Genomic DNA, 22965 nt, shown 5'->3' on the forward strand with positions numbered 1-22965 from the left:
TAGGTATTGATTGATGCCTAGCTTGATATTGAAGTCTTTATTTGTCATTTCATATAGTCAGAAACAAACTGGGTATTTGTCAAATAAAATTAATGATAATAATCCCCCTAATTGACAAAATTTTTCTTGACATTTTTAAAATAACAAAAATCTTCATTCTATTTAGTTTTAAGTATTAAAATATATGGTTAGAAGGAAATTAGGTAAATATTCATCAACTCATAATATATAATTTTTAATGACTCACTAATGATAGAAGAATTTTATTATTTAATAAAACATCAAAATGTCCATGTAACCTTGTCAAATATTCCAATATAAGTTATAAGGATTTGTTAGATTGTGCTTTTATACACTTTAATAACTTATAATTCAATTAAGCTAAAGGATTAGGCTATTGTAACAGAATTTTTTTGCACCAATTTATTACATATATATTCTATGGACACAAAATGTTTTCAAAATTTTATTAAAAATCCCTCCTAGATAGATATTTTTAATAATTTTTTTTTTCAAGAAAGTTGGATGAATATTGTTATTTCTTAATTTATGAAAATACAATATTCAAACTTTTTTTTTTTTTTTGAAAATAAACAAGCCTCATGTTCATAATAAATAGCTTTCAGCTAAAGGAAAAACATGTCCCATCTTTAGATGACTAAGGCCTCGTTTGGATTGAGGGATTTAAAAATCCATGGATTGTTGATTCAAATTTTCATACACTTGTGTTTGGTAATACTACACTGGTAAAATTTGTATATAACAAAGTGACAGAGCTCTATTTTTTATTATTATTTTTTTTGTATGGAATTTATATATATACTATCACTCATAGTCATAAAATATTATATTTTTTATTATCTTATTTATTAAACATTTATTTTGGTGACTTATTAAGTTACACTCTTTAATTAATTAACTTAGGTTGCATATAGGTGTAATAACTCTTTCTAGCTACTATACTTTGAGAAATATAATATGAAATCACTAAATATATCATGGAAAATATAAATGTATTTCAGTACAACATAGTGGGCCCAAAAAATTCTTTATATTAACAAAATAATCATATACATAATCTCAAAATACAGTGGACAGTAGTGTCATTTCCCTCCGCTTCTCGATGTTCCATCCAACCTCTTCTCACCTATTTCCTGCAAAAACATTGAAAATGTAACGACTTCTTTCTACTATCATATTCATATAAAATATTAATGAAAACACAAGTATACTTATCAAAATAGTTGGGCCCAAAAATTTTCTTTACTTAATATATACATTCTTTACATAGTACAGTATCATTTGTACAAAAAGACTCTCAAAACAGTGGACAGTGTAATCAAGTCTCCTCGCTTACCGACGTCCATCCAACCACGTCCTCACCTATGTCCTGCAAAAACATAGAAAACAACGGGGTGAGCACAAAGACGCTCGGTAAGTAAATCCTCTACTCCGCTATCCCTGTGTATCACTTTTCAATTCTTTCTCTGTTTCTACTGTTCTTTTCTTTCTTTCTATTCTTTCTTTCTCTCTATTCTCATTAGCTATGAGAGATATCATGATAACATGTACGGATGAGATGCATATGCACTAATGCAAGGCAATGCATTTTCTTTCTTTTCTTTTATTTTTCATTCTTAGTCTTATTCATTCTTATTCTTATTCTTTTTCATTCGGTCTTGATCGATGCATGGATTCGGAACCCTTGACCATGTGAGTGTACTCTCTCTCGTGTATAGCTCTCATCCGCATGTATTCTCTCAGCTATACAAATTCTTTTTCTCATTCTCATTCTCATTCTGCTCTCTCAAGGCGAAGACCGCTCTCTCACGGCGGTTTACATGCAGGAAATTTCTACACTCACAGACTCCCCATCGCACAACCTATTATCTTTTCTCTTCTTTAGCACTTTTTATTCATTTTATTCTCTAGTGCTAATTTTTTCTTTCTTTTTATTCTAAGAGAATTTATTCTTTTCTTTATCTCTATTCTTAGAATGTTTCTTTCTCATTACTCATATTTCTTTCTTTGATGATTACACATATAAACATATGCATATGGATGGCTCATGCCTAGAATCTTTCTTATATGCACTCATGAAATGCAAATATGCTATGTTGCATAAAGTAAGGTTCTCTACTTCTACTCATGCTTTTCTTAGGCATTTCATCAAACAATATGTGTGCATACATAAACCTTACTCTAACTATAGTTCTACTTCTTTCTTAACCATCCAAAATTGGAGTTCAACTCCTTCAAATCATCACACATCCTGCAAAGAAAACACACTTCAAATATTCCTCTCAAATTCTTCTAATTCTATCCATACTTCTACCAAATTTTATCAACACAATCCACCCTTCTCATGGTGGAAATCTCTCAATAAATCAACATTGAACTCATTCATAAATCCATCAACTCATTTCAAACATAAAAACTCAAGCATTAATCACTCTATACATCATTCAATCATGCAAATCACAACTTAGGTGGATTTACTTACCTTATACTCAAGTAGAATCCACTTAAGCTCTCTACTCTTGATGGCTTGATGCTTTCTCTTAAACCTTAAACACCAACTTAGTAAGGATCCTACTCTTACACTAATAAAAATTCACATCTAGAGTAAGGATTCTTACCTTTAAGTGCTTAGGATCAACTTGTATCAACTTCTAGTCAAAAGCTCTCCAAAAATCGTTGGAAAATTGAATGAAAGCTTGTGAGAATTGAAGGATGGTGGTGTCCTATGGTAGGTGGGATTTTTTGGTGTTCTCTTTCCTTTCTTCTTGGTGTTTATCTCCCTTTGTGGTTTTAGATAAACCCCTAGAGCGGATGGCTGTTTGTAGGCTTGTTTCTTTTGTTTCCTATTTTTGGGGCATGTCCCAAAACAGGCTAGTCGCCTTTTATTAGGCCTTTGTACATTCTTCTCTTTTTTTAATATGATTACTTACTTATCAAAAAAAAAAAAAANAATTCACCTAGTCTCAACCAAAATCAGGGCAAACACTTAACCAAACCAACTCATCAATCCAACTAAGGGTCAACCAACTGAAAATAACAACATGCAAGCTCAAATGAGAACAAATCAATAAACATTCAAGCAATATAACACAATTTAACTACGTACCTCAAGTGGGGCGTACAGAAAACAATGGGGTGAGCACTAGTTGCTCAATAAGTAAATCCATTATGCTATTCTCCCACCTCCGTTGCTCATATTCTAAATTTCTTTCCTTACATCACATTTCTCTATTCTCTCTGCTTTTTCTCTATTGTTTCTCTGTTTTAATCTCTCACTTTTCACTACTCATGATAGTTGGCATGGTGTCATGCTTAAGTATGATGCAAATGCACAAATGCATAAGATATGCATTTTTCTTTTTCTTTTTCTATTTCTTATTCTGTTTTTCTTTCTTCTATGTGCTTCTTTTTTTCTATTTCTCTTCTTTCTTTCTTATTCCTCTCTTTCTATTCTTTTCTTTCGTTCTTATTCTTCTCTTTCTATTCTTTTCTTTTCTTTCTTAGTCTTCTCTTTCTATTGTTTTCTTTTCTTTTCTTTGCTTTCTTATTCTCTTCTTTTATTTCTATTCTTGTCAATCGGACTCGATTGAGGCATGGATTCGTAATCCTGGCCAGGTGAGTGAGTACAGTCCTCATCTACATGCATTCTTACTTACTATACAAATTCTTCTTCTTCTTATACCGCCCACTAAAGGCGTCGTGCATGTAGGTATATTCTTCTAGGTACAGTCCTCATCCATATATACTCTTACGGACTGTACAAATTCTTCTTCTTATTCTTAGGCCGCTCACTGAAGGCGGCGTGCATGTGGGAATATTCTTCTTCTTGTCACTCACGGGTTTCCCATCATAACAACCTTCTTTTCTTTTAACTTTCTTTTAGAAATTAGTATTCAATTTCTTTTCTTTAATCATTCTCTTTTCTTTCTTTGCTCTTTAATATTCTTATATGCATTTATGCATATAGATGGGTTTTTCTTATTGATGATTAAATGCAAAGATGCAATACGGCATGTAAACATGTCATTCTCTCCTTCCTCTACCATCTACAAACTCGTAATAAAAAAATAAAAAAAATTCAACATACTGATACATGCACTTCTCTATGAAATTTCATCAAACACTTTGCATGCACAAATAAAGCATAAAGTGATTACACTTCCATAACAATCTCTAACCACCAAAATTTTGGAGCAAAGCTCCCTAAAAACAACTCCAAACTTGGCCAGGAAAATACACTCCATAACTCTACTCAAATTCTTTCTTAGCTCATACAAACTTCCATTCTATAAACACAATCATTACTCCTAATGGTGGAATTCTAACCATGAATCATCATCAATTCCATCATCAATTTCATCATCAAATCTCAACACTCAAGCACATAAAGTATATATAAAACTTTCTCTACACACAATATTGATCAAATCAAGGGCTGGGGTTGGATTTACTTACCTTGAGTTTGGGTAGTTCCACATTAGAATCTCTCTCTTTGGTAGACTTCCTCTTCTTCTTAAACCCTAAGCATATAAACTATAAGAATTCAACACTTTAAAAAATTAATCTCACATCTTATTGCTAGAATTCTTCCCTTTGGATGCTTAGGATTGAATATCTACCAAAATCCAACCAAAAATCCTCTAAATTGCCTTGGAAATTTGATGAAGAAATTGAGAGAATTTGGGGATGAAAGTGGCGTGTGAGGGAGTAGAGAATGATAGGGTTTTCATTCTTGAACCCACCCTTAATATCTCATTTATTACTTATACTTTCCCATTTTGCCCTTGTACTTTCTATGAAATTCCATCTTTGTCCTTTATTCAATTACAAAAATACTCTTATTTCCATTACATTCTCCATGAAATTCTACTACTTTTGACTCCCCACATTTACAACTAATTGTGGGTGGAGTGACCATTTTGCCCTTAAGGAAGTTTTCCCCAAATTCAGCAAAATTTCCAGAGAGTTCTTCGCCCCAGCGAAGCTACATTTTTCTGCCACGAATTTGGGCAAAACGTACAATGCCAGGCAACAAACTTCCTTTGCCGCGGCGAAGTCTGCAAAACTTTTCTCAAGCCAATTTTCATGCATACATCTTAGAATAAAGGCATAAAGGCATTAAAACATAAATAGAATTATATATCTCAATGTGGGTGTTACAATAGGTATAGCTATTTACAAGGCTTTTATTTTATTTCCATGTTCTCATTTTGCCTAACTATGATTTCATCTAAGTTTAGATTGCTCAAATATTAATTTTCTTGAATTATAAAGTTAATTTTAACATAAACACATATTAATTGTTCACAAGTAAATTAACAAGTTAATATTTACATACAAAAATTTTCGTGTCAAGAAGTTCTAAACATGTTTGAGAATATATAAATATTTTGGTTTCAACAAGAAGATAAAAAATTTCATACCTGCAAGTTAAAAGATATTGTAACAACTCTAAGGCATAAATTATTGTTCCAAACAACTTTATATAAATATTTTATTTCATCTTAAACATTTAATGTAAAATAACATGCATTTTTTTTTTGCAATATACATATAATTTTAAAGCAGCACTACATTTACAACTTTTTTATACAATCTGCTGTGGCAGTTAGTGATTGGTCAACTTGCAATGGGTCTTGCTTGTCTAAATGAGAGATCAATCACGAGCTGACACATCAAGGTTATATAAAAAAGTTGTATAAAAAAGTTATAAGTATAGTTTTATTGTAATCAGGCAACTTTTTTAAGACATGAATTAAAAAAATTATAACTTATTATAATACAGAGTTTATTCTTATTTATAACTATCTCAAGTTAGGACTAGAATTTTATATGATTACTGGTTATTCCTATATAAAGTATCACTATAAAAATGTTTTAGCGTGATACATAAAAATTTATATTAAATTAGATTTCTTTAAGTTGTATTTCAATATCTTAAAAATATTTGTTTTACAATTTTTTTAATTTACTATTTAAAATTAGTAATTTAAAATTGAAATCTAAGTTTTAGATCACGTGACAATACTACACTAATTATCTAATACTGTAATAATGTGATAAGCAATATGAATTTACTATAATTATACATTAGTATATTAATTAACTAATTAATTAATAATAATATAAACTAATATTCCAAATTTACTCAGAGTTAAATCCTTTTGGTCCCCGTGGTATGGCCTACATAGGTTCCAGTAGAATCTGATAGTAACATTATGGTCGTTGTTAGGTATAAGTTTTTGGGTAATGCTACAATCATCGAGAGTAGTGCACCAAATTTGTACACCGAATGACATGACTCAATCCTGACCATCGATTAATTATAACTTAATATTAATCAACGGTCAGAATTTCTTCACGTCATTCAGTGCACAGATTCGGTGCACTACTCCCGGTGTCTATTATTTTCCTAAGTTTTTTTAAATATGTTTGGAATGGCTAAAATACCCTTAATTTGGTAATAAAAATTTTTCTTATAAATAATTGAATTTTCTAAATTCTTACCAGAATTCTCAATTAGCAGCCATTAATTTTTTTTTTTTTATAATTCTATTAATATTTTGATTTCATCTACATGAGAAAAAATTTTATACAAGAAAAGGTGAGGGTACTTTAGACTTAAAAAAAAAAAAAAAAAAAAAAAAAAAAATTAAAGGCTGCTGCCTCACATCACATACAAGGATATTACCATCCGATTCTACTGGACTTTCATAACTAGGCCAAACCTTAAGACCAAAATGTATTTAACTACTCTTAATAACTGCGGATTATGCAAATGATCACTCGTTCTGGCCCACAACGAACTCATCAAAGTTTAACTTTACTCGAGTCTCTGATCATCAAATTCTTGCGTCCACCGCTGAAGATTCAAGATCTTTTCCGTCAAGAATCTTTATTTCTTTTTCTGCTCCCATTTCTATTCTAACTTTTTTTCGCCTTATCCAATTTCTGGAATCTTCAAAAAGATATCTTTAAACCCTTTTCAATATACTTGAACAAACTATCTGTTTTACTTGTTTTTCCATCTTTTAACTCATACCCATTTCGTCTTCTTCTCTCATCCTGAAGTTGAAGCCAAAGGTACAGTCTTTCGCTCTTGTTTTCCCCTTTTAATTGAAAGTTTTGATTTTTCTATATGGGTTTTAGTTTTAGAGGAGTTTTTGTTACTGTGGTCTTTACGTTTGTTGGTAATGCTCTTAAGATTGTTAAGTTTCTGTATTTGGTTGTTTACTGCTTGTAAGCAGTTGGGTTTGAACAAAATTTTCTACCCAAAAATTTAAGTTAACGCATTGGGACTAGCCGCACTGCTAAAGTGTTAAGTGTCATACCTAAAACAAAATGAATTTGGAATCATTAACTCTCATGAACAGTGATATAATTTAGCAATTGGTGTTTCAAATGTTTAGAATTTGGCTCTGATATTTAATTAGACTTCTGCAGGAGAAAATAAGCTTATAGGTGAGGGGCCTTTGTATAGAATAAATATTCATATCATAAGAGAGCTGAACTAATGTGGGATAACTGTATTGATATTTGTTGTTGATGGTGAGATTGTTATGTTGATGGAAAAGTTTTATGTGTAACGGGCGCATGAGCTTGTCATGGTAGTATTTTATCATGCTTTCATGTTAGTGTGGCATGTTTTTACTGTGTGAATTTAGCAAAAGGATATGTAAACAATTGTATAGGAATTTAGGATCATTAAGGAGGACATAGTCTTAACTGCTTTGATGGATTTTTGGTACTAAAGAATGGGAAATGTGATATGTTGATTTAATTTAAAAAATGTGGAACGTTAATTTGTAGCTGATATTGAGTTAATATGCTATGTAGCTGGCAACTTTTGTCGGCACAGAAATTTTAGGTCATGGTTTAATTCAATTAATTATTTTTATAAAGGTATAGTATTCTCGTGTGAAGAATACATGGTGCCAGTTGCTGCAGAATTACATGGAAAACTGTAGCTAAGGATTGGTAAACTTGGGCTCTTAGGATTCTGAAGATGAGTTGTTCATTCCAGTGATCTCTATGTTGATGATGAACAAAACCTAAATTTTCTGCAGTTTGGAATAATTGATCATATCTGTGAGTTTATTTTTCAGGGAAATTATGTCCCGGAAGATGTGACAGAAGAACTCTTTGACAAATTCAACCTTTTTTGAGGTAATAAGGTGCTGCAAGCATTGAATTTTTCATTTTTGATATCATAAGTAAATCATGAGTTTGGGACTATTAATATTTTAAGTTTCGGAAATAATCTTATTCAATCTCCAATTATATTTCTCTTAAGAACATGTTAGGTTTTATTGCATGAAATACTCCTTTTACTGCCTTATTAGATGCGATCATTTTTTTTTTTTTTTTTTTTTTTTGGGTTTATGAATCGACTGTCAGATGGTCTCTTCCTCTATACTGTTTGCTTTTGAACAGAACCATAGTTTAGAAGGTGATTGTTGTTCATTCTGAAGACAATGGAAACCAATGGTAGTAATTCTCATTCCCATGAAAATCAGACTTCAGAGGTTCCNAAATGCTATCCAAAAATATGTATGCCAGCCTGCACAGGAAAAATGGAGTTACATCAGTTCTTGAAGGTAATGATATTATGAAGTTTCAAGGCCAAGATTTTTAGTTGAATATGCAAGAATTGTGACAAATCATCAAGGGAATGTAATGTATGTTACTCTATGTTGTCAAGTAACCAAAAATGAGTTAAAGATGTAAGTTTAATGTTGCAAGAGTTAGAGATTTAGCAAGAAATTTTATCTGCGCAATATGCAGAATTTTTAGACAAATCTAACTACATTATGCTCGAGCAACTACTTAAGAGACAGAACAAATAGGATTTGACTGTAGAGAAAAGGCGTAAAACTTGAGGTAGTAAAGTTACCATAGACATTCAGCAACAAGAAAAAGACAACAAATAGCCAAAGATACCAGCTGCAATTCATGAAATCGGATAATCAGTAAGATCCATCAACACCCTCTAAATATTGAGTTGATGACAGCATGTTCCATGAACAAATAAAAATTAACCAAAAAATTGTTTCAATTTAAACTAAGCTAATGAAGACTAACCTTATTCCAACAACTTTCTTGAAATCGGCTTCAAGGGTACGCATCAAGTAGTTATGAAAATTGAACTTTGGATTTCCCCTGCAATGAGTCTAAAGAAGAGACTATTCAAAACCAGACAGAACAGTGAAAAGTTCATTGGCAAAGACATATAGAAACATAAATAACTTACCATAATGAAGCCTAGCCGCAAGGTGGTGTAATCTGATTTTGTGACAGATCCATAGAATTGCTTGAAAAATGAATGCTGAAAAATATAACAAGTGAGCAACGAGATCACGCTTGTTAATCATAGAATTCCAAAGAAGTGTTGTGACCTCTAGTTTATTCAACAATTAAATGGGAATAATATAGAGGACACTCTGAAACTTTATAAAGCACTTTCAAAGTAAATGTAATGCTTAAACAAGGTGAGCGAGCGAAGATGTGGTGACTTACCCACCAGCCTAGCAAAGCATAGCCATTTCCGAGACCCTCATAACGATTCTTGATGAAATCATGATCTTGGAGATGGATATATATTCTTCTTTGAACTGCAAAAATTATACTTTATTTGCATAAGAAGAAATCAATGCACACAATAAGAAACTAACAGATGCATATGATTTGACAAAAAAAAATGAACTAAGGATGCAATTTATGGGAGAAGAATTCTCAGGTGCAAACGTTTGCATTTCTCAAGAGAGACGAACTGTTAATAGAGTAAAGCTAGTTCATCCAACAAACGAAAATGTGTAAATGTTACTGGAGAATAAGCATTACCCTCTGGCAGATCATGTTGGCCTTTAAAAGCAGAATCCTCCCACCGTTTCCATTTACGAACCTAGACCATCAAGAAAATAATTTAGCATATAAACGCCATGAAATTAAAGAAGAAAAGTATGATTAAAAGATAAGAAACTATAGAAGATATGAACATAAAAGAAACAATATTATGAGAATTAGTTTACCTTTGCTCCTCCGAAAAGAATGGTTAGAGCACAAAAAGTGACATGCACAACAGCTAGCACAAAGATAAAAATGTGAAGATGATGCAGTGCCGTGATTGATAATATTGACACCTTCCCCTGGATGTGAAAAAAGGAAAAAAAGAAGATTGTCAAGCCTTCTTATTCCAAAATATAATTGAACTATCAAGAGGTACTACTTAAAGATTCAAACACTAAAATCCATCACTCAAATGTTTCAAATTCCTTAAATGTAAACAGCATTAACAAAAAGGTTATTGTAATAGCAAAAATTCTGAAATGTGGATGTGCCAAAATTTTTAAAATTTGGATTCATGTTCAAGAACTTTTTTTTTTTTTTTTTTTTTTTTTTTACAGTTTTCGATGAGAAATTTTGTCTTTTAATGTTTATCGACAATAATAAACTATTAATCCACATTAGAGGATTTATTATAATAGCAATATGTCGATTCGAACCAAAATCTACTCTGTTGCAAAAGATAAATCATCCAAGTAAAATTTTACTGATAGGTAACGTAAGTGATTCTCAATATAATCTACATTAATAATAGCGCCATAACCTTTTTTACAATTGTTATAAAATAAAATCGATTTGCGTTTCCTGAATTTGATCAGAGGATGTGTTGGAGCTTTAGGTGATATTCTTATATTCTGTAAGAAACTGAAGCAATTAATCTTAATTAAACAGAATCTTTTAAGAATGTATGGGCTAGCAACACTGTCCATTGATAATTAGAGATCGTGGAGACACTAAAGAGAAATCCTGACAAACTAATTTAGAGCCATTAGTTTTTGTCGAGTAAATAAATAATAAAATTAAGAGATCGTGGACACTACTATTTCATAATGCAGATGGGTTGATCTTTATTTATGAAACAAAATATAGAAATTGTTTGGTCCAAATACACATCTCCATTGAATTTAAAAAAATAAATTCAATGCATGTGAAATTAATGAAATAATATTAATATCTCCAATCAAAACCCCAACGTGTGAAATGCTTTATAAACACTTTTATTCTAGTATGAACAACCAGTAAACAAAATGAGACAAATTAATGAACGAGATTAAACAAGGGGAGTGTTGAATGAGTTTAATTAATACCTTGCCGGAACAGTAACTCTCCGAGGTTGAGGACTCGGCGAGAAGGCGGCGGCCGTTGCCATGGAAAGAAGAGAAAACAGATTGAAAATGAGCTGTAATATTGATGGTTGCCTTTCTTTCTTTCTTGCAAGGCAACCATTTACTTGCTAATTCCTCAGATATGCAGATTTTGGCTATCATATTTTGAAACACGGTCAGTAACAGTGATATGAACCCCAACAACATCAATTCTGCAGCCAAAAACATTACCACCATCAAGATAAACAATCTTTAAAAAAAAAAAAAAAAAAGAAAAAAAAAAAAAAGAAAAGTTCGCATAATACGAACATCTGCATATTCTAAAATCACAGACTAGATACAAGTCGTTGTGACAACAATCGTTAAAAGATAAAATTTTAGTCCAACTCTTTACACTCAGTATTCATCGAGTGGTACATTCATAGAATAAAATTAAAATAATAAAAAATTCTGGTTACGGTGGACCTTCTTTGATTTTTTGCAAGGCTTCGAAGAGTGGTCTCTGGTTGTTCTTCTTCAACACCTACAATAAGGCAAAAAAAGGGTGTCATTTAAAGTGGATTTTGCATCATTTTGACTACTCTCAGAATTCAGAAACAAATGAAAAAATGAAGAGAGGGAGATGGTGAAGCTTCAACACGCCTTGCCAACATAGTGCAGAAGACGTTCAACAGCTAGAGAAATAACAACAATTACACTACAAACTAAAGCCACCACCCAAGTTGGTGTGTATTCTAATGTTGTTCCTCCTTCAGCCATTTCTGCAACTCTCCAAATCTCTCTTTGTGGATTATATAACAAAACGATATTAATATAAAACAACACAAGATCTTCTTAATTAAATAACAATCATGCACCCCACTAATTAGGAGTAAACACAAACCCAATTCTCTATAATTTATTACTAAATTTTTAAATTCAATATAAAATATATAAGGCAAAAAGTAGTTCATGCATGGAGGAGGAAGAGGGACAACTAGAGTCAAATAATATTATATATTTTCAATAAATATATATTTTATTCTGGTCAATGAAGTGATTGATATATTATTTATAGTATTTCGAAAAGAATGAAAGTAATGAGAAGTAAAACTAGAAGAAGAATTGCGGTGAGCTCCTCCGGTTTGTTGAACTTACAAGACGATTTAACAGTGAGATACAAGTGCAGATGGATTGCCAATTAATGAAGAAAATCTTAATTGACTAAATCCTCATTAATTGTTCACGACATATATAGCTTCTAGTACTGGCCATTGATGATTGAACCACAAACACAAATGGTAAAGAACCTTTTATGTAACACATTAATTGCATTTTGATTTCTGGTTAAATTTAGAAATTAGATACTAATTGTATATTATAATTTGGTATTCTGGAAGGTGTATATAATTGTCTGTTTTGGTACAATTTCTTCGAGTAAAAATTACATGAGTACAACTTTTAAGTAAAATTTTTTTGAGTAAATGGAAATAGTGAAAGAATGAGACCCCCAACAAGGGAATCTCTACAAGAGTTTAAACAACCTGGACATTCCCAAGATTAGGGTTGCAAATGAACCGAGTTGTTCATGAACAACTTGATATTTGTTCGATAACTGTTTGATTTAATACGATAACAAACTGTTCGGAACAGTTCGATGCTTGTTCGATAATATATTCGATTCGAGTTCGAACATAAGATGTTCGTTTGATTATGTTCGCGAACATACTGTGTTTGACTGATATATCCGTTCATAAACAATCTGTTCGATTATTCGTTCATTTATGTTCAAAAAAACATGGTATACATTATTATATATATTTATATTTTTTGATTTTTTATATTATGTTTAGTTTGGATGATTTTTTTTAATGATAATCAATAATAAAATATTATGATGTTTTTGTTTTTGTTTTTGTTTTTCTTATATATATATAATATGTTTGGATTTTTTTTTTTCAAATGTCATCAATAATTAAATATATAAGTATATAGCATTTTAATTAAAAAATAATAAATTATTATGATATATAGCATGGCAAATTTAATAACATAATAGATTGTATAATCAAGTGATAGATAGCATAGCAAATCTAATAACATAATAACTTCAGATTTTTCCAAATGTAATCAATAATTAAATATTATGAGATAACATTTTAATTAATAAATAATAAATATAGTATGGTAAATCGATGAATATGATATATTGTATAATCAAGTGATGTATATCATGACAAATTTAATAACATAATAGCTTAATTAAATATAGTATAGTAAATTGATGGATATAATATATTGTATAATCAAATGATATATAACATGACAAATTTAATAATATAATAGCTTAATTAAATATAATATGACAAATTTATGAACATAATATATTATATAATCAAGTGATATATAACATGACAAATTTAATAACATAATAGCTTAATTAAACTTGAATTAATCACACATTTGTATTGATCATATATTACAATAGATCCTCATACCACTATGAATTTATGGGTATTGATACAAAATATATATGTAGACAGTAATGATTATACATATATGATAACCTATAATTTTGATAATTTAATAACATATTAAATATATTTAATCTACGATTAATATATTTATGATAATAATTTTGTATATAATAATTACACAATATATTGATCACACATATGTATTGATCATTTATTATAATAGACATTCATTCTACTATGAATTTATGGGCGTTGATACAAAATATATATGTAAACATTTAAAATATTTATGATAATTTATAATAATTTATATAATGATAATATATATATATAAATTCATAGTAGAATGAAGATCTATTATAATATATGATCAATACATTATATCAACACTCATATGTATTGATCATATATTGTAATAGACCTTCATTCTACTATGAATTTATGAGTATTGATACAAAATATATATGCAAACATTTAAAATATTTATGATAATTTATGTAATGATAATATATATATAACCAAAATACTAACTCAAGCCAGTCCAAATTTTAAAACAAAAATCCAAACCCAATTCCACATTTTCCCTTACACGACCCAACGCAAATTTTAAAACAAAAATCTAAACCCAATTCCACATTTTCCCTTACCCAACCTAAAATCCAAATCCAATTCAGTCACAACCCTAATTTGGTTAATCGAACGAACTCGAACATTATTCGAACAAGTTATTCGAACAAATATTTACAAGTTATTCGAATGATTTAATCAAATGATTAATCAAACGATCAATCGAATGATTAATCGAACGATCACAAACTGCTCGTTTGGTTAATCGAACGAACTCAAACAACCATTCTGTGTTCATTCGAGTTTGAACACGATTTTGAACTCCCCTTTGTGCTTATCGAACGAGTTTCGAAATGGGGTGTTCGTTCGTGTTCGGTTCATTTGCAGGCCTACCCAAGAACCAAACAAACACTGTAACAACAAAAATAGTTTAAACAACCAGCAGACAAATCACACGGAAGCCTAAGACAAAAGACCAACAACACAAAAAAGGCAGGCCTTACATCAAACCAAAAAAACCAACCTGTACAAATTTACATGTAGACAAGGCTAACAAAAAATACTAATTGCAAGCCAGCTTGTACTCCTAAAAACTTGTTATTAGCCCACACATCAACAACAAAAGTAAGTCTCCCTCCGAGGACCACACTTGAAAACAGGTCCAAAACCACATAACAGAAGCAGCTCCAGTGCATATCTCATAGAAAACATTCAGCCACCCATCACACGGCCAAACTAATGTGTCCAAATAAAGACACATTCAAAGGCCTTGAGGAGGAGGTAACTGCAGCATCAACAAGAAGGAGCAGGGGATACAGGGGTAAACAGTAATTAAACAAGGTATCCTATCGAATAAAGATAAAAATCTTGCCTTCATCCAAACCATAAAACAAACTCCCAAACACATTAGCCAACAAGGACACCACCAGTAAAAAGATGATGTGGATAGGATTGAGATAGTCCTTAAACCCATAGCAAGAAACAAGGTAGAAGAACAGAAAAAAACCAGCTTCCCTGCCCAAATAACAGGTCTCATCTCCTTATCCTAGCAATACCATATCCATTCCACACCTTCATAACCGTAATTGTTCCCTCTACAACACCTGAAAAGGACACAGAAGCTGCACAACATAGATAACAACATGGTAAAAGAGTTAAAATGTGTCAGTCTTTATACAATCCCTGGGGAGGTTCCATTCTTCAATTACTTTACGAACTATGCTATTATCTTTGAACTTCAAAGAGTGGAGTTGAAGCCTAACCTCCCCAAACACTAGAACGTCCAAAATATCTGTACTTCTCCACATGTTCTTGAACAATAAAAAATTCCGCTCCTGTCATAAAAGTACACCACAACACTAAATAATAGTTTGCGAATAACTCTTGGGATATGTTTACCTCTAAATTTAGCTGTACACCAGTTTACAGTGTCATTCCATCCACTCGGTGGTGGTTGAAAATGCCCCTTATTTTGAACAGCCTTCCACACTCTTTGAGAGTAAGGGTAGTAAAAAAAGAGGTGATCATACAAGTCCATGGTGCCATTATAGAGCCTGCAGCAAAGATCTCCTGGGTTCACCCATCTTTGCATTCTGTCTTGTATTAAAAGCTTTCGAGTAATGGCAAGCCAAGTAATAAACGACTGGCCGAGTATGCAAGTGCCATTCCAAATTAAAGAAGACCAAGGAGCAACTCCATTGTCCATGTAGAGGTCTTTCCAAACCTGTCTTGTGGAAAACTGAATCCTTTTTCTAGTCTTATCATACCAATATAAGGTGTCCTTAGTGCTAGCCATGGAAATATGAGGAGTTAAGTAGTTACACATAGGTAATCCTCCGCAAGAACTTCAGGCCACTCCCATGGTCATTTCTAATGATATCACTAACTCGAGCATTATGCCCTAAGCCTGAAACATAGAAGATCCATGAAGGAATAATCTTGTGAAAGGGTCCTTACGGATGCCAATTATCAAACCACAAAGAAGTATCCTAACCATTTGCAAGATCTGTCCGAATATGATTTCTGACCTGATCTCTCATTTTCAATACTTTACGCCAACACCAACTAGCATCCCAAGCAATACGAATATTCCAAAAACTCCTCCCCCTCAGCCTGTAGGTATGGATCCATTTGACCCACAAAGAGTCCCTTACAAACAAAATACTCTAAAGGTGGTACATCATCAAAGCAATGTTCTTACTTCTGAGAGATCAAATCCCCAGTCCACCCTCATTTTTAGGACTACAGACATCTTATTAGGACTACAGACATCTTTCCAAGAAACCCTTATCTTCCCTTTACACATATAAGTACCTGACCAAAGAAAAGAGGGCAAAAGTTTTTTAATTGTCTGAACAACTGAGCTGGGAAGAATGAACACAGAGGCCCAGTAAATATGAATAGAGGAAAGAACCGATATAATTAACTGTAACCTACCAGCATAGGATAAACCCCAATTTTTCCAAGACTTCAACCGTTGTTCCACCTTATCAATCAATGGGAAATAATCTCTATGAAATAATTTGGTGGTAATGAGGGGAACACCAAGATATCTAATAGGAAGCTTTCCTTCAGCAAAGCCCATAATATTGTTGATAATAACCTGGTGCTCATCTTTTACATTACAAAAAAATGTGGAGCTTTTGGCAATGTTAAGAACCAGGCCAGAAAATTCAAAGAACTCTGTAAGAGCATCACATAGGACTTGAACTGAGTAAGGGTCCCTATGGCAAAAGAGGAATAAGTCATCTGCAAACAAAGATGACTTATTCCAAGCTTATCAAAACGGTGATGATATTTGGAATCCTCTCGTTGCCGAATTTTGTGAATAAATATTTTCCTGTTCATAAGACTAATTCTATTCGCATGGAAATTTCTGAGTTTTCACAAAAGGAGGATGAACAATACTGGGAAGCTTGGGAGAGATTTAATGGGTTGCTTTTGAAGTGTCCCCATCACAGTTTTGAAAAATGGCATCAATGCCAATATTTTCTGGAAGGATTATTGCCAAATGTTCAAGAGTGGTTGATGGCATCAAGTGGAGGCGAGCTTATGTCTAAATTAAGGAGTGACAGAAATTTAGGATTTCTTTCAAAGACAAGCAGATAATTCTCAATAGAGGAATATGTCTTCTAGGAATGATAGGAAAAGAAGAGGGGTGTATGAAATCGAAAGTGGTGAATCAAATTCAGAAATTAAAGAAATGAAAGTCATGATGGAAGGACTTTCTCGTCGGCTAGCCTCTTTAACAACTAATAACCCTACGGAGCCACTTGTTTGCAAGCAACTTGAACACGATACATACTCTGACCAAGTCAACTCCTTCAACCTATTGAGAAAACAGCAAGCCTACAATCCTTACTCAAATACTTATAACCCAGGATGGAGGGATCATCCCAACTTTTCATGGTCACAGGGTCCTCACAAAATGGCATAATAGGTGTAACTCCTCAACCAGGTTTCAAACCATTAAATCAAAATTTTTCATAGCCTAAGCCAAAAACTTGTTGTGCAAATTTTAAATGTACTCGCATGCGCAAGTCCATTGGAGTATAGAAACGTAAGCAACAAGGTCGAACCCACAAGGATTGCTTAGCCTAGAAAATTTAATCTAATTTAGCAAATTATATTTCTAACACTAATGAAATTTAAAATAATGAAACTGCAGAGAAAATAAAGAATGACAAAAGTAATTTAGAAAATTCAAAAGATTGAAACTACCAAGGTTTTAGAATCCACCATTGTCTAACTTAGCAAATTATCTAATTAACAAATTAACTTCCCAAAAATCAGAGTGACAAATTGAAATCAATCTATGTCATCTCATGGATAAATCAATTAAGCCCCAATTTAACAAATCTAATATTGGTTTTACATCTCTCTATTAGTTGTGTGCCTAAGCATTCATTGTATCGATTTGGTAGAAGAAAACAAAGAATCAAAGGAATCACATTATTCTTTAGAGGACCAAGCATAGATAAATTAAATCAATTTTCTAACTGTCAAAAATACTTTATATTAATGATGAAAGAAAATATAATTCAATTATCTATATAAGCAAAAACCATAATCTATGAAGAACAAATAAATGGAAATTAATCTTTTAAAAGGAGAATCACTTCATTAAACAAAGTTTCATCCTAAACCCTTGTAAAGGAAAATTAGAAACACATGGTTGAGATTAAAGAGTCAAGGAGGATTGAACCAATAATCGACATCTTTCTTTCTTCTCCACAGCCGCCTCCTCCTGCCCTTTTCTAAAAGAACTGCCCTTTTTTTATAGCCAAAGTTCGACTAGCCTCCAGCAAAAGAATAGGAAACTAGTGTTTTTTTTATTATCTTGGACTCCAAGTTTTCTTATTAATTGCCAACTGGAACCAGGCTTCTTTTGGTTTGGGCTTCTCAAGGATTCTAATAGTAAGTACTGATCCAAACTTCATTCCTCCCAATTAAGTCCAGCTCTAATGTGAAGAGTCGGTTTTGCCCTCTATTCTTCCTTCTTGCTCAAATCTATCCAGAATTCGTAGTCTTCAAACATGTCCAAAATCGAGCATGATAACTCCAGAATCTGGCAAAGTCGTGAACATATGAATTATAGCCCTTCGAATCAGCTTTCCAACGCTTCAAGAATCGTCCAAATCTGAAGTTTAGAGCTCAAGTTATCGTAAAAATACTGAAGCTTTTCCGAAACTCGCGATTCCCGCATGAATGATTGTCCTAAGTTACTTGATAAAATATTCAATAATGCAATCCATATCCAAGTTTGATAACCTAAAGAAAATCAAAGGTAAATAAACAAAATTAATTAAAGAAGTAATAAATATGATTAAAAACAACTAACAAAATAATATTAAGGGATAAATAATGTATTCAAACCATGCTCAACACCCACCCCACTAGCGATATAGCTAAGGCCAACATTATTCCAAAACTCCAAAGGCACATCAAACAGTTTCACCCATAACAGAATCACCTGAGGAGCTATTTTACTAAGCTCCATAGCTGGACGCCATTTCTGAAGGAGAATAGGTCGGTTTTGGAAGAGCCATGGACCATCCTCCACACATTGAATCATTTCAGATTCAGTTCCAAACTTAAGAAAGAAGAAAACTTTATCATTCATCATCACCTCTGTGATCCCATATTTCCTCCACAACTTCATCGCATACGATTGAACAATGTGAAAGGGAAGCTTTTTATCTATGAACGACCCCACTAAGCAATTTGCCCACTGCCTTCTTCAGTTCTTCCCTCAATAGCAACTGATACAGGTGGGCAAATTGTTGTCACTCCTGGTGCATCCATAGACGGTTTAAAGTACGTCATCAACATTTTAGCTCTCTGATTCCGGTCGCCGGCAATAGACACCTAACTCCGATGCTAACTGCCCAAAGGCCTCCCCTCTTGGTCAACTTCACTGCCCCCCACGTGAGGACTCTTTCCACCATTTTGAAAATTGTCCATAGGAAAGACCATTTGGTTACTACTAGGCCCAAAATTATTGCTAGTTGGCAACTCCTCACCGTTGTTGATTCTATTCAAAGAAGCAACACCCAACCCAATTTCCTTCTCTGGCCCATTTGAGAAACCCATAGAGAAATTATTCAAACCATTAACATTGACTCCATGGGGATTCCTCAGCCCATTATGAAAATATTGGGCCTAAAGCACTTCCATCCCCCCATCCAGCCTAAGAGGCCATCATCTGCTTCCAACTACCATCGCCTCACCAGCAACGGCCGGCGACACCCTCCCATCATCCACTATCAAAGGTTGTCCTCTTTCAAATCCTGCAACAATAGAATGAACCATGCCATTCGACAGACCTTCACATCTTGACGGAAGGCTACGCGACCTACTGTTCCTACCATCATCAGATCCCATAACAGGACAGCTAACGAAAGGGGGACTGTGGCCAGCTTGCAGTGTCCTCCCAGCACCATTTACCATTGATCCTTCCTCCACGCAAGACAAATTCTGAGACATTTGAAGGACTTGAGCTCTATTACAAGATCACTACCATGCAAGGACTCCACCGATTCAAGATTGAAGTGGGATGTTTCAGATCGCCCATTTGCAAGATTAATTTCAATCTTGCCACTTGAGACCAAATTCATCATAACAAGAGCTTCAATTTCATCAAAATTAGCTGTTATCTTACCTTCACCCCCATTTTTCTTACTACCTGAAGAAAACCCTAACTTCACTTCCTTTTGCAGACCCTTCCTAAATAGCCCCGATTTCTCTTTCACACCCTTCTTTGTTTTCATAATCTGGATGTCGAATGACGTCAGAATCAAGCGAACTCCCAGCCGAATCTTGAGAAGAAGTGGACTTCGAAGCAAGCACATGTATTTCCAGCCTTCTTGTAGTGAGAACGATCAAAATTGTCACTTTTTAAGTAAAATTTGTTAATTGTTTGACAGCCAAACGCTTTACGCATACCCAAAGTTTTTCGTAACGACAAAGTAGTATCCAAAAGGTTTTAAAATGACAAATAGGTACCTTCCGTCTGTGCTATTAGTGGTTTCTATTTGGTAATAGTGAAAAGACTAGAATGCCCTTGAAAGTTTTGATATTTTAGTATGCGTTTGGTTTAATATTTTTATCCCTATTCTGGATCCTATTTTTCAAATCGCGTTTGGTACAATATTCTCAAAATATTACCCTATTTTTTTTAATTACATTTTAACCCCATAAGGTTATTAATTTCACTAAATACCCCCTGAAAAAAAAGTTTAAAATTAACAAAAACACCCCCATCAACCCAACTTGTCAGATTCCGGCAACCACCGTCGGTGATAGCCGGAATCTGTACAACGGCCAAACTTCCGACCAGAAATGGCCGGAAGTTCACCGCTGTGGCCTTTTCCGGCCAGATCCACAACGGATCTGGCCGGAAAAGGCCAGATCTGGCCGTCAGCGACGGCCAAAGAAATGGCCGTCGTTGACGGTCAACGACGGCCAAATCTTGGCCGTCGTCGATCGAAAACGACGGCCACATCTTTGGCCGTCGCTGACGGCCAAAGATGGCCGTCGTTTGGCCTTTTCCGGCCGTCGACGGCCAAAACAAACCATAGATCTGGCCTTTTCCGGCCAGATCTACCATGGATCTAGCCGGAAAAGGCCATAACGATGTGTTACGGCACAGATCCGACAAGTCTGTGCCGTAACGAAATTTTCCGGTCAGATTCCGGCGGTGGTGGCCGGAATCTGACACTGCAGTGGTGGGGGTGTTTTTGTCATTTTACATGTTAGGGTCTTTAGTTAAATTAGTAAACCTAAGGGCTTTTTTATAAATTTTTAAAATTTACCTCGTAATACTCCCATATCCAATAACCCAATACTACCCTTAAAATCCTATCCAAAATACTAAACCAAACGCACCCTAGTTTTTTATAAATTTAAAAATTTCTAAAAAACCCCCTAGGTTTACTAATTTAACTAAACACCTCAACATGTAATTTTTTTTTAAAATAACAAAAACACCCCAACCACCCACAGTGCCAGATTCCAGCCACCAGAATCTAGCTGAAAAATTGTGTCAAATCTGTGTTGTAACTCGTTGATCTGAAAAGGCCAGATCTACGGCCAGATTTGACCTTATTTTTTAAATTTCAGCATTTTGAATAAGCTGAAAAAGAGCTTATGAAAGAAGCTCAAATCAGTAGAGGTAAAATAGTTTATTTAAAATCCTATAAACATTTTTGAGATACAACCAATAATCTAAAAAGAATTACAAAATTGTTTTTTACTTTAAAAGCTTTTTCTGACCTACAGATAAGTCTAACCAAACAAGCTTTAAAACTAGTTTAAAAATCAGTGCTTCTCTAAGTATAATATAGAGGAGTAAATCTTCTATATGGAAGTAGATATAATAAAAATATAGTTTTATGATTAAAAAAAAAAAAAAAAATTTGTCGAGTTGGATTGTGCAAGTTTAGCCAAAAGAATTTTCTATTAAAATTACCAATTAAAAAAGTTTCCTTTGCGAGAAATAGTTATAATTATATACAGAGTAATGCTTCCTCACCCCATAGTAGTAGTTGGATTGCCTCCAAAGTAAAGTATAAAGAGGCAATCTAATGCCCTCGGTAAAGGGGTCATATAAATTCAGTAGCAGCACCAGAAAATTGGGTAATGTTATTTGTACAAACTTTTTATATAAAGAGAGTTTATACAAATTTACATGACACGTTATAAAATATGCCATGTGGTATTGAGACCTATGTAACTTAAAGTCACATTAATATTATGTGAGCCCTCATCCCGAGCCCTCACCCCCCAAAAAACAAAAAAAAAAATTAGTTGGGGTTGTTTTTGTTTCTCATTTTCAATAAAATCTCTCTAATTTTTTGTGTTTGCTTTAAAAAAAATAATTGTAAACAATGCTATTTTTTTTTCTTGAAAGGATAATTTTATAATATACCAAAAACTCGGGGCAACATGCTTTGGCAGCCGAGTTTGTATAAACCCATTTCGGCTATTCCTTTTACTACAAGTACAAATGTTAAACAATAGTCTTCATGTAGAAGTCCTATAAGATACATTAATAAAACTTGTTTGATCATCATCTTAAAACGTCCTAATATCCTAAAGATACATCATTAAAATTTTTGTCCGTTCATGATCTTAAAACGTATCTTAACTCGTTAACAAATGGAGCAAACCCTAAGACAACTTCGGAAGTTCTATAATAAATATAAAAAAAAGAAAAGAAAAACAGCTTGTAAGGAGAAAATCGATGAAGCTCT

The 22965-nt window shown here is 33.0% G+C and overlaps 2 protein-coding genes, 1 long non-coding RNA gene and 1 other non-coding gene across 5 annotated transcripts; 1 reads left to right on the forward strand and 3 right to left on the reverse strand.

The window, feature by feature from the left end:
• Positions 1 to 6750: 6750 nt before the first annotated feature.
• Positions 6751 to 8545, forward strand: LOC116137294. Its single transcript, XR_004129164.1, has 3 exons — positions 6751 to 7104; positions 8127 to 8187; positions 8455 to 8545. It is a non-coding gene; the product is annotated as an uncharacterized LOC116137294 (long non-coding RNA).
• Position 8546: 1 nt separating this feature from the next.
• Positions 8547 to 11951, reverse strand: LOC116137266 (MLO-like protein 1; the record flags this gene model as incomplete). Its single annotated transcript, XM_031422951.1, has 10 exons — positions 11832 to 11951; positions 11655 to 11712; positions 11172 to 11401; positions 10050 to 10166; positions 9862 to 9922; positions 9538 to 9632; positions 9272 to 9346; positions 9103 to 9191; positions 8915 to 8964; positions 8547 to 8581 (listed from the first exon to the last, which is right to left on the reverse strand). Coding segments are annotated over exons 1-10 (927 nt in total), but the record flags the coding sequence as incomplete, so codon positions are not given.
• A 5120-nt stretch (positions 11952 to 17071) lies between these two features.
• Positions 17072 to 17175, reverse strand: LOC116137305. Its single transcript, XR_004129168.1, has one exon. It is a non-coding gene; the product is annotated as a small nucleolar RNA R71 (small nucleolar RNA).
• Positions 17176 to 18546: 1371 nt separating this feature from the next.
• LOC116137295 lies at positions 18547 to 20567 on the reverse strand. Of its 2 annotated transcripts, none has more exons than XR_004129165.1 (2): positions 19104 to 20567; positions 18547 to 18982 (listed from the first exon to the last, which is right to left on the reverse strand). XR_004129165.1 is itself a non-coding variant. In XM_031422981.1 (2 exons), the coding sequence occupies exons 1-2, from the start codon at positions 19371 to 19373 to the stop codon at positions 18819 to 18821; spliced, it is 450 nt and encodes a 149-aa protein (XP_031278841.1). In that variant the 5' UTR covers positions 19374 to 20567; the 3' UTR covers positions 18547 to 18818. The 2 variants fall into 2 exon arrangements, 1 of the variants encoding a protein (XP_031278841.1); XM_031422981.1 differs by having other exon boundaries at positions 19088 to 20567.
• Positions 20568 to 22965: the final 2398 nt, after the last annotated feature.

Source organism: Pistacia vera, unplaced genomic scaffold (genome assembly GCF_008641045.1).
Source record: "Pistacia vera cultivar Batoury unplaced genomic scaffold, PisVer_v2 Contig322, whole genome shotgun sequence".
In the NCBI taxonomy this organism is placed as follows: domain Eukaryota; kingdom Viridiplantae; phylum Streptophyta; class Magnoliopsida; order Sapindales; family Anacardiaceae; genus Pistacia; species Pistacia vera.

What these genes read in the sequence shown, in the direction of transcription:
- LOC116137295 (XM_031422981.1), bottom strand. Translation starts at nt 19,373, where the DNA reads ATGAAGTTGTGGAGGAAATATGGGATCACAGAGGTGATGATGAATGAT. An exon ending in TGGGGTGGGTGTTGAGCATG is followed by an intron (nt 18,983 to 19,087) that starts GTTTGAATACAT and finishes GATTTTCTTTAG; the next exon opens with GTTATCAAACTTGGATATGG.